This window comes from Hyaena hyaena, unplaced genomic scaffold (genome assembly GCF_003009895.1).
Source record: "Hyaena hyaena isolate Hyena2069 unplaced genomic scaffold, ASM300989v1 scaffold_318, whole genome shotgun sequence".
NCBI lineage: Eukaryota > Metazoa > Chordata > Mammalia > Carnivora > Hyaenidae > Hyaena > Hyaena hyaena.
The window spans coordinates 2043037-2055560 of record NW_024080949.1 but is presented as its reverse complement, the minus strand read 5'-3'; the positions used below and the strand labels follow the sequence as shown (position 1 = coordinate 2055560).

Below are 12524 nucleotides of genomic sequence, written 5' to 3'. Positions count from 1 at the left end.
ACAGGCTACGGAGAACACAGAAGAGCAGAGTACAGAAGCAGGTGGCTGAGTTGGGCAACCACACTCTCGAAGCTTGCCAAAGGAAAAAAAAAAAAAAGTGTTTCCCTTCCAGAGGGAGGGAGAGCACAGGCATGCTGCCACAGGTTGATCTTACATCCTGTCCCAAAGAGCTGCTCGGTGGCATGGAAAGACTTAGCAGAAGGAGCTGGACAGAGAGCGAGCTATCTAGGGACTGAAGAAGAAGCAAAACTGGCAGGAACACAGAAATAGCTGCAGGAAAGAGATCCAAAGAGATCAGAGTTGAGGGAAACACAGAAAGTTCTCCAAATAATCTCTGTAAACACCCACAAGGAGAGTTAATGTGAAACACCCGCTGTGGCCAGAGAAAACTGTAAGATTTGAATCAACCAGGTGAGAACTCTTCTGTATGATTTTCCTCTTCCTCCTTGATTGCTTCCAACCCTGTGATCCTGTGCAAATATGGAAGGACAGAGTTACAAAGCGAGGGTGGGTATTAGAAGGCCCCTGCTGTCCCGCTGCAGGCAGGAAACTTGGAAAAGTCTCAGACTCGGAAAAAACGTGCCATCAAACTTCACTGGTTCTGAATCAGTAATCTGTGGACTTTCCCTCTCTGAAGGAGCCGATGGATGGAAATTGTGGTTTCCGTGAACTTGAAGGGGAAAAAATAGTTATTTATTTTTGTTAACCTCTCACTGAAATGTAGCCTATTCTTTAATTAGGAATGCATGTAACATAACCCAGAAGTGTTAGCAGTGCCTGTGGAGAAAAGAATTACCACAGAAAGCCCAAGAGCATCATCCTTAGAAAGGCCTGCTGGCAAGGCTGGCTCATGGCTAAATCTCGGAACTATGATTTCAGGAGTGCTACCACCCTTCGCTAAGTGATCAGGGTGGCTCGCTGGGTCTGGATTGTTCGGGCGGACAGCGTGGCTTATGCTGAGCACCAGCTTTCCTGCTGAGAGTCTGGAGTTCTTACGTGCGTGAGGTAGATGGTGCTCATTTGAGTAACCCCTAGTATAAACCTGGGACACTGAGTCTCTGATGGGCCCCCTTGGGAAGAAACAGTGCACACATGTTGCTAATTTTTGTTTGCAGGGGTGGGGGGCGGGGGGTAAGGGAGAAGAGTGCACCCTGGATGACTCCTCAGGGGAGGAATGAAGGTGGCAGTAGGATTCCTTCAGATTCCACCTGAGTCTTTTTCCTTTCTGTTCTGGCTGGCTATCTTCTCTGCATCACTATAAATCATCTTAGCTGTGATCACAGCTATGTGCAAGTGCTGTGAGACCGTCTAGCGAAATACTGGAATGCGGGATGGTCATGGGGACCTCCAACACAATGGTAGAGTTTGCTAACTTAGGGAACTCACTGAAATACAGCCACAACCTGGTTGTGGGGAAAGAGAGGAGGGGGCAGGTCACGATGAAACTCTCACAGATGGGTGGCTGTGGAGTTCCCATGATATGCAGCATGTTTGCGATCGGAGGTCAAAGTTAACCTATGCAGTGTCAAAAGAATCCATTCCTAAGAGAGTTGGCTTCCTCACTGGATCTCTTTTGGGCCATGCAGACTATGGTAAGGGAAAAACAGCCATAGCCCAGCTGATGATTTGTTTGTCTCTCTCCTTCCTTTGGGCAGGGGGAGAAAGGGCCCAAACATAAAAATTAGTTTGTGCCTGGTCTGTCGTCTAAGTGGGAGGAAAAAAGACCAGAGCAAGGCTTTAGATAAAGCAGAGGAAAAAAGAAAGGAAAAAAAAAACAACACCCCAGCCACTTTTCTTTTCAGCCTAGCTGCTACTGCAGCCGGCCCAGCCTGTAGCCCTGCTGGATTCTTCTGGCAGCAGCTATGTGAACCCTGTAAATGGTGAATTTAATGTCAGGGGTTTGTGTAAACTTGTAATTTCTTTAAAGGAATTTTAAATCACAGCTTTGCATTTTGTGGCTATTGCATCTGAATAGATGATTTAAAAAACAATGTAGCATGTTATGCTTTCAATTTCATAAATGCTAGAGAGGTCATCTCAACCGTGGAAAGCTGCAAAAAAAAAAAAAAGTGAAAATGGGACACAGCTCCCTTGCTTACACAGGTGGGCGGATTGAAATTTAAACTCGTAATATTGGAAACAAGTCTATGTAACTGATGAATTTTTGCTATGGTGTTGGCTATTGGAGTCTCTGGAAAAAAGAAGCCAATGTCCAGATGAAGATACACTTTGGGAATTTTATAAAGCATTTTTTTATTTTGCTAATGAGTTCTTGTAAAGTCTGATTTCTGACCCTTGGGAGCTGATGATTTTCTGGCTCCTGGTGTGCATAGTTTTGCATGGGGCAATTTGGATCCTAAGACTGAGAAGGTAAAAAGTGCATGGGAAAGCCTTGCCTGTCACTTGGACTTGGAACACAAGTGCCTGGCCCTACAGTGTCTCAGCTTTGCCGCTGCTGAGGAAAAGTTGCTGGCATGTTTGATTTACTGACTTTCCAAATCCTATTTTTCTGGACCTGACTCCCAAGTTGAAACCTGATACTGCCTGCCCTGGGCTATTTCGTGCCAGCACTGAGCTGTGCTCATCTGAAAGCAAATACAGGCTCAGAAGTCAGACTCTGGGACTGCTAGAAATTTAGGACATCCCTCTATGAGGTCGTAGTTATGAAAATGTGATGGATGGTGGCGAGACCAGCTGGATCACTTGGGGATGCCTAAGGAAAGGCCGTGATCTCCAGTGAGACCAAATATAATGAAGCTGCAGAAGAGCTCTGTGTTTCTACTGAGGAGATTGTGTTCCTAACCTGTGATTCCGCTTGAAAGCTGCCAGCTGGCGGTGGGGGTGGTGTGTAACCCTCCACCCACCTCTGACAGATCGAACTCTGGAACCCCTTGGGGGCCGGATGTGTCACTGCTGTTGACTATGTTCTGGTTTCCAGATTAGTTGCAATTTGCAAAAATGATTTGACAGCCTGACTCTACCCGCTCACCTCTCCTGCTGCGCACACCTTAGGCAGTTGGATCATTCAGTGCCACTGTCTCCAGAGGAGGGATCGATCTTGTCTAGGCTGCTCACCAGATAAATGACCAGGATAAGAGGTCTGGGGACAGGAGAGGTTATGTGAACCCATTTAAAAAAATATATTGAAAAATCAGGATTTCGCCCTGACCATTTTTTTGCCCTGGCCAGTTCTTGAATATGATGTGTCTTTCTGGTTAAGTTGTATAAAAACGTTATCCTGTGCAAATGCTCGTGTCCCTCTTGCACACAACCCTTTCAGACGAAAATCTGGGCTAAAAAAGAAATGATAAGGAGAGACTGTAAAGTTAATATCAGTGAATGGAGCACATTGATGTTCGAGCAACCACAGAACCTTGGAACATGGCAGGGAGCATAGCGGTGGAGGCAGAGTATAAATGATCTTTGTTTTCCAGAACTGCTCCTGGAAGCTCTCCCCTCTTCCTGGAGGAAAACCCTGCCGCCTGTGTCCGCAGCATGAGTGCTTCACATTCGGGAGGACTGGCAAGTCCAGGTTGCATGTTGAGAGTGTGACTCTGAGCTGTGAGGTCCTGCACAGTCCCCGCAGAGCACCCCCACGTGCCCTCTACACTGAGCAAGTGACAGACTAGTGTTGCTGAAGGAACTCTTCCGAGCTGATCACATGGGGCACTTCCTCTGAAAGGTGCACCTGAGAACCCTGCGGTGACAGGCAGCATGGGGGGGTGGGGGGTAGCCACTTTGGACCCCTCCCCCTGTAGCGTGCGCTGCATGACCAGTGCACATCCTGCGTGGGGTGCCATTACTTTGTAAGCTCTTTGTTTCCAGGGACACGTGTGCCCTTGGGGATTATACTTCTCAGATGGATGTGTGCCCTGACCATAGTGATACTGCCTCAGCCCTGGTGGGCTTGGGGGCGGCTTACTTGCCAGGCCTTGCTGGGCCAGAATCGACTCCTCAGGGCAGGTTTGTTTTTTTTTTAAGGGGTTCGTACAGGAAGTTATGAAGAAAGCTGCCTGGGTTTCTCAGACAGAACTTTGTGGCTCATGGTCTTGAATTAAACTGGCAAAGTCCAGGACCTCCAGAGGGCATATGTGCAATCACAACTGGAGGCTGGCCTCACCCTGTTGTGTGGAGTCCTACTAATGATAAGTTTGTAAAGATACCTTGGCCCACGGCCAAGGGAGTGGGGTATGCAGACAAGTTAACATAGCAAGAGTGAGACTGTCCTCAGCCTCCTTGCAAGGCTGACCCTTGGCTGACATATGGGAACTTCAGTCTGGGAGTATGCCTGCCCTTCCAACACTCCTCTAAGAGTGACTTGCTGGACCCAGAATGTGCCACCAGTGGGGTCTGTACTGAGCATTTCCTTTCTTTCTGCGTGTTTGGAATTTTGGTATGTGCTAGGTAATAGATGTCTATGTGAGTGGCCCCCAATAAAAAAAAAAACTTCAAAGTCTCAAAGAGCTTCCCTGGGCAGAAATATCGCAAATATGTTGGATTTTCACTACTGGGGAAAATTGTGCTCTGTGTGACCCATCATGGGAAGCAAAGAGCAAAAGGAAGCCTGCGTATGGACACACGGATTCCTCCATGCTCTGCTTGTGCCTCCTCCCCTTAAGTTCAGGCTGTATACCCTTCCCACATCACTGTGCTAAGCCTTGGCCCTGAGCACAATGGTCTGCAGTGTCCCATGAGAGCTTCTAGCACATCTGAATGGGCTGGTGATCTTGGGGTTCCCCAGTGCTATCAGTCACCAATGGAAATGTATCTTCTTATCATATTGTAGATGTTATGGATTATTTTGAAATTTCAATTATATTGGTCAGTGCTTTGAAATGAAGGTAGATACTAGACCTGCCACAAGTTTGTTATTTAATGTGTTGATAAAGAAGCATATACAGTATACATTTTAAAATATTTTTAAAATTTAACATTTTTACTATTATATTTTGACACAACTCATTTCTTTTGCAATCCTAAGTATTTTATTTGCTGCATTATTCTGAAAGCCTGATTCTGAGGTGTCCAGGCATTCACCAGACTGCTAAAGGGGTCTACACAAAAGTTTAAGGCTTCTTGCAATGGGTTAGTACCCTGGGCTAGATGTATTAATCACTAATGGATGATTTATTACCTATGAATGGATAAACATTTAGTACCTTAAGTTTTATCCAGGGATAAGGAAGGACTAGTTCTACAGATTACATTTACAGGGGCAGCAAAAGTCAGCAATCAAGTCCTTTAACAATTGTATGCCATGCTTGTTCAAGGTGACAGTTACATATATAATATGTCTTAAAGAGGAGATACCATTTGGGGTTTCTAACAGTGTTGAGCTTTCTAGAACTATAATGCCCCCTTATAGGATATGTTTCTTGTTGAACTTTATTTATTGCATTAAGTCTTAAACTCAAATTCTGAAAAGCTCTGACTTCACTTTCAGGTGTCTCTGTTATCAGATTGCCACTTAACTCCAGTTGGTACAAGGACAGTCATCCAGCTAATGGCATGTCATAACATTAAATGTTAAAGCGCCACCTACAAAGGGAATGTTTTGGTTTTGTTGGCTAGGTTTTTGATAGTTTTTGAAGCCTTGCTTAAGTTCTGATATTTTTTTTTTTTGCCATCAAGCTAATGGTAAACACCTTAACATTTCTTAGAACTCTAAAATATTACAGATTTGATTTTAGCAGGTTCAGTGGAGAGTCACTAAAGGTGTGAAAAGAACTTATGAAAGTAATATCCTGCTCTTTCCTCAGAGATGGACAGAGAGGTGTTACCTGCTGGTAAATGTTTTTCTTCACGATGAAACAGTATGGATCAGAGGATTTTCTAATGGTCTAGAACTCAAGTTTTTCTTTAATACAAAAATATGCATAGAAAAATAAGAAAGTGTATTTTACATTATTTTTTTACACCCTTCTGCCTCCGGCTCCTTATCTTTCTTTCACTGCCGGCTGCACCTGTGTGGCCCGCATGCCTTCATAACTTCCCACAGAGCATTTCCAGCATCATATCATCCATGCTGACAGAACCGATGACGGGCCTGAAGAACAGTTCCGCAAGGGCATTGGCATTGATGTATCTCAGCAGGAAGAGGGTGCTATTCAGTTGGGCGAATCTGATGTGGTGCCCCCTGTGCGTCATCCTGATGTGGTCGCTGAGTATCTGCTGAGTTCCCCACTGAAGTCCCTGGATGTACTTCACACACTGCAGGCCCGGCAGGCCTGGAGGAGAAAAAGGGAGACCAGTCTCTTTATTGGAAAAAGCTTACTCAGCATCCTTTGCTCGCTTTTTAAATACGCCCATTCTGCCCCCTCCCACATTAAACAAGAGTTCCTACTTCAAAGGGCTTTCTAGAACAAGGATAAAATGCCAAACCAGTTCTAAGTTTTTGGAAGCAGTGCTTCCAAGAGTGAACTACCACATAGTTATTTAATAGCCAGTATAGTATGTCTGTATCCTCACATTTAAAACCTGCTAGACTGGAGCCAACAGGTACACATTTAATCAAAATGACAGTAGAATATTATTTAATGAATCAAGGCTCCAATTCACTGTGCAAATAGGAAGACATTGAAATTATTTCCGGGGCCACCTGGGTGGCTCAGTCAGTTAAGTGTCCAACTTCGGCTCAGGTCATGATCTCACAGTTAGTGGGTTCGAGCCCCACGTCCGGCTCTGTGCTGACAGCCAGCTCAGAGCCTGGAGCCTGTTTAGTTTCTGTATGTCCCTCTCTCTCTCTGACCCTCCCTTGCTCATGCTGTCTCTGTCTCTGTCTCTCTCTCTCAGAAATAAATTTTTTAAAAACCATTAAAATTATTTCTGGAAGTGAGCACTCTACATTTTACCTATGGGAAAAAGGCCATTGGAAAAGGACTACAGGTTTTGCCAGATGAATATTTTATTTTTTTATTTTTTTTTTTAAAAATATTTTTATTTATTTCTAGGAGAGAGAGAGAGAGAGAGAGAGAGAGAGAGACAGCGTGAGCAGGGGAGGGTCAGAGAGAGAGGGAGATACAGACTCTGAAATAGGCTCCAGGCTCTGAGCTGGCAGTCAGTACAGAGCCCGACACGAGGCTGGAACCCACGAACCGCGAGATCATGACCTAAGTGAAAGTCGGACGCTTAACCGACTAAGCCACCTAGGCGCCCCTGCCGGATGAATATTTTAGCATCCTTCCTTGAATTTCCCACCAATACAGTGATTAGCCAGCTGATCGTGGTAAAACTTCACAGCTACAAACAGTGACTCATGAGTTGCCTCCTAATTGTTTGCCCACAGGCTGATTTTAGTCTCCAGGCCTGCAGTGATTTAAGAGATAACATTGGCCATTTAGCTCATTGTACTGTGATTTCTGTATTGAGGAAGGTTTAAAAAAATTGATTCTAATGACTACCACAAAAGCATTTTTTAAAAAAAATAGTAAAGCAAGAAGTCTAGTAAAGTAAGAGGTCTTTACCTGACTGCTTTAAGAGGTAAGAAGAGGCTGCTTTAAAAGTTCTTTGATGCTGCATGACAGTTATATTAAAGTTCCTTAGCTGTATTTAAATAATTACCAATTATTCTGTTTAAATGTTCTCAGTGATGATGACAATCATTTTCTTTCCCTTTCCTACAAAATTCAGCAGTAAAGTATTTCAAAATCACCATGGCAACCAACAGGGTAGCAGGACCAGCCAGCATTCTTTGAAAAATTAGTGATAGTAATAGGCAAGCCATTCCTATTATAGGCAAATGTATCTGATATATTGAGAAGGAAATAAAGCCCCATCTGTACTGGCCCCACATTAACATCCCCTACTATCTACACTCATTATCCAGACTTGAGACCCCGTATTATCGTTTGAATTCCACTGATGTAGGCGACAGGAGGCTTGCCTGAACCACCACCAACAATGTGAAGGTCCTCTAGGTCCAGATTCATGGCTTCTTAAAAGGTTATCTTGTGAATTCCCTGACACTTTCCTCTGCTTTCAGACCACACCCTCCTTTTAACATTGCCCCCCACCCCCACTCCCACTCCAAAATGCAGGAGTCAATTCAGGAAAGAGAAAATGTGGACAGATGAATTCCACAGTAAAAAAAAATGTTTAAACATAAAGATCAGGGCACACAAAAGGATAAACATCAAAGGAAGGCCACACGCTTAGCAGGTGCATTTGTTTGAAACACACTCAGCTGATTAAATTCAGTGTAGGGAGGATTCAGAAAAGCAAAGAGAGGGGCGCCTGGGTGGCTCAGTCGGTTAAGCGTCCGACTTTCGCTTAGGTCATGATCTTGCGGTTCGTGGGTTCGAGCCCCGCATCGGGCTCTGTGCTGACAGCCAGCTCAGAGCCTGGAGCCTGTTTCAGTCTGTGACTCCCTCTCTCTCTGACCCTCCCCTGCTCACACTGTCTCTCTCTCCTAGAAATAAATAAAAACATTAAAAATTTAAAAAAAAGAAAGAAAAGCAAAGAGAATAAGAGAGATGGTGTGTGTGTGTGTGTGTGTGACCAAAGTATGGAAAACAGGGTGGAGGGAAGGAGGGAAACTAGTGGAATATCAACTTCTGGAAGCTGAGCCCCTGCCTTTCTTTATTCCAGCAGAACAAGGCACGTGGTTGATGTTTAACAAAACTGACTGAAGGAGTGAGAAAACGCTTTTTCACAAATGATCTTAAGAAGCACCTCGGGCACGTATTACAAATGCCGATTCACAGACCCTGGACCACAGCTACCCAGTTAGAACCTCTGGGCAGGAGCCTGGTAAGACTTTGAACAAGCCTCTCCCCACACCCCGCATCATTTGTCATGCACAGACAAGTTTGGAAAACAACGGTGGAAGCAAAAGGTGACATATAATCAAGGCTGGAATGAGTGGAGATCTCTAGATACTGAACTGTGAGTTCTGAATGAAACATTATCCTATTAAATACTGCTCTATTCCCTTTCAAAAAATACTAGCTAGGAGGCAAGGACATATCCAGAGACTCCCGTTGTTAGAGGAAAACATGCTGAGGGAGCATTATAAAAACTATCCCAACTCAAGTTACCTGGAAACTTTGTGCCCACTTGTGACCTTTTTCTGGTCAAAGACGATTCTAGTAGTATGACATACTCAAGAAAAGGTGCTGGGTGGTCCAGGGAGATATTCTCTACTCATTTGGTTGCACCGTGTGGGGCAGAGAATCCAGCACCTAACAACCGGAAAGTGTGTTGCAGCAGACACCCTGGGGGGCCCAGGAGACCTACACCCCCTAGTGCTTCCCCCCCTCCTTGGTACCCTGATAAAGACACCTGGAGGAGCCCAGCTGTTTAAGACCATGAAAATGATCATTCAGAGCCAGAACAGTGAAACACCAAGTCCAGTGTCCTAAGGGGATGGTCTAGGACTCCTTAACTAATTAATGTTGCCTTTCTTGCCGGCCTCAGTAGATTCCCTCCAACAAAAAGGTTCTAGTAACTTTCAGAACTGGGTTTCAGGAAGACATGTTGCAGAATTTGCGGGGAACAGAAACTTTTTTTTAAAGCTACACTACTGGATTTAAGACTAGAAGAGAAGGGCAGCCCTGGCTCTTGAAGGCACAAACTTTTCCTTAGTAACAGAAAGTTGTAGAGACAGAAGTAATCAACCTCATCAAACCGCCCTGCTCTCTGCTGAGTGTCTGGAAGCAGCCCACCCACTAGGAGTGCTTTCTGGGGCTTCCCCAACTCTGCTGAGTTACTCGCGATTCTTCGCTGGTGCCTCGACACTCCCCTGACCACCGAAAACTCTTCAGAGCCTGCGCCGAGGCGACTCACTGCCCAGCGCTATCCCGAACAGAGAAAAGACTGCACCCGAGGCGGCGCCCTTACCCGGGTTAAAGAGCACGGTCCCCTTGAGGTACGCGTACTCCTTGGTACTGATCTCCAGGCTCCAGCACTTGGCAAGGAAGCATTTGATGACTTGGACTTCGGCGGCCGAGGGCAAGTGGCCGGCCTCCAGCGGCGGTACCAAGTGTGGAGGCAGCGGAGACAGAGGCGGCGGTTCGTCGCCCGCGGTCTCCCGCCGCCTGGTGGTGAGGATTCTCTGCAGCAGGCTGGGCTCCGTGATCTCCACCGTCTCGAAGTTCAAGCGGTCCTGCGCCAGCTCGAGCATGAGCAGCGGCGCCCAGGAGTTGCGCACCAGTACCAGTTGCTGGTCCAGAGGGAGCACCTGGAAGCAGGGTAAGTACTTGACAAAGCGCATGGTCTTCAACAGGCCGGCCGACGCTGCCTCGCAGACCACCTGTGGACTCTTGAGGGCCACCCGCCGCTGGGCGCCACACGGGGGGTACCACCAAGGGGCCGCGAGCTGCGTCTGGCGAGCGGCGTGCGCCAGCTTTGCGCTCATGGGCAAGTGGTGGAAGATGCCGCCCTGATGCGGGTGGTCTTCCCCGCAAAAGCTGCAGCGGTACAGGAGCGCCCCTGCCCGCCCCCCCGGCAGCGCCTCTCTGCCCCCCGGGCCCTGGGCGCTATAGGAGCGTTCCCACCACGCGCTCCTAAGCCGCGCTTCGGGCGCTTCCGGCGCCACGTGCGTCTGCTTTGCGCTGGTGAGCAAGCTGTAGAGGATGCTGCCCTGCCGCGGGTGGTCTTCGCCGCAAAAGCAGCAGCGGTACGTGAGCGCCATGGCCCGCCCGTGCGGCAGCTCCTCTCTGCCCACCGGGGGCTCGGCGCCGCACGAGCAGCCCCAGCACGCGCCCCCCAGCCGCGCCTCCGGTGCCGCCGCAGCCGCGTGCGCCTCCTTTGCACTCGTGAGCATGCAGTAGAGGATGCTGCCCTGCCGGGGGTGGTCTTCCCCGCAAAAGCAGCAGCGGTACATGAGCGCCCCTTTCCGCCCCCGCGGCAGCTCCTCTCTGCCCACCGGGGGCTCGGAGCCGCACGAGCAGCCCCAGCACGCGCCCCCCGGCCGCGCCTCGGGCGCCTCCGCAGACGCGTGCGCCTGCTTCGCGCTCGTGAGCATGTTGTAGAGGATGCTGTCCTGCCACTGGTGGTCCTCGCCCGCCATGGCCCTTGGTGCCCGGAACCTGGCTCTGTCCGGTGGCGGCCGCCTGGGATATATTTATACCAAGCGCGCACGCACGCGCGTCGGCCGTCTCCGCCAGGGCAAGGGCGCGGAGGGAGGCGCGGCGCTGTGCTCGGGTGTGTTCGCCCTTGACCTCAGCGGTTCTGAAGGGGCAGATGCTTCTTAAAAGCTGGGAATGGAGGAGGAACGGAGGCAGGGTAGCTCCTGAACGCATCCTTCTTTCCTCTCATTACACCGTTCCCAGCCTCTGGAAGACAGAGAAGAGAGCAGGGAGCAGGTATTTGGGGGCACTGTTCCAACTCTTGTCCATTAATCTCGGGCATGTAATTTGCTCCCTTTATTGAAAGGGCAGAGGTGCCTAGTAAAAGACGGAAAATCTATTTCTATGCCATCTTTGCATACTTTCATTAAGTGATCAAAGTTGGCATAACTTATATTTTTATATGGATAGGGAGGTCTCCTTTTCAGAGAACTTGAAAAATAAAGACCTTGGACCAGCGGTATCAGCATTACATGGTAACTTGGTAGAAATGCCCAGTCTCAGTCCCCAGCCATACCTTCTGACTCTGAATTTGCATTTTAACGAGGTTCCCAGGGGGAATTTGCGTGCACCTTAAATTTTGAAAAGCCCTGGTCTAGGGATGCTGTCAAAAGCGTTTTTGTTTAATCCATTTGATATTTATGAGCAGTCAGTCTGTCCTAGATGCTGTGTTAAAGAGCTGGTAAAGTGACCAGGATGTAAAAGAGGGTAATATTTGGGGATATAATAATCACAGGAGCTAAAATGTTGCTACGTGAGGACTTTGGATTCTTCTAGAGGTATTACCTTGGATAGTTTGTAATTAACATTTCTTCTTCCACCCTTCCTAACTGAATAATGAAAAACAGGTTTCAGGAAGCCTGGATCTTTTGAGTTTCACTTGACACGCAGCCTTCTTCCTTGACTTCTACACAGGAACTGAGATCAGTGGGATCCTCCACATCACCACCTGGCCCTTGTATAGCTAACTGTTTCACTAGCCAGCTGGGCAACTTCAAAATTACAACCCTTTAGTCCTCAAATTCCTCCTCTCTAAAATGGGAGGTTTGTTTATTGATTTCAAGGGCCCAGGACTGGAGACTAGTGTACACCAGCTGGTATAGGATTATCTTTTCCCTTTTGTAGTTTCTCTGGGGCCTGGAATTCTGAGCCTAAGAGGAAAACCTAGGAGACACATATTTGCAGTCAACCTGAAACTTTATTCTGTCTATGAGAGGCCCTATAACACAGAGGTTAAATCTACAACACTGGCACCAGATTGCCTCAATTTTAATTCTGGCCCTGACACTTAGTAGCTACACGGCCTTGGGCAGTGTATTGGTTTCCCACTGCTGCTGTAACAAATTACCACAAATCTAGTGGTTTAAGGCAACTCAAATTTATTATGTTACAGCTCTGGAGACCGCCAGTTTGAAGTCAGTTTCACTGGGCTAAAATCAAGGTGACATTCCTTCTGGA

At 47.4% G+C, this 12524-nt stretch overlaps 1 protein-coding gene across 1 annotated transcript; it reads right to left on the bottom strand.

Moving 5' to 3' along the window:
• Positions 1 to 4947: 4947 nt before the first annotated feature.
• NR0B1 (nuclear receptor subfamily 0 group B member 1) lies at positions 4948 to 11008 on the bottom strand. The gene is made up of 2 exons (XM_039248781.1): positions 9838 to 11008; positions 4948 to 6227 (listed from the first exon to the last, which is right to left on the bottom strand). Exons 1-2 carry the CDS (start codon positions 11006 to 11008, stop codon positions 5983 to 5985), a joined length of 1416 nt encoding a protein of 471 aa, XP_039104712.1. The 3' UTR covers positions 4948 to 5982.
• Positions 11009 to 12524: the final 1516 nt, after the last annotated feature.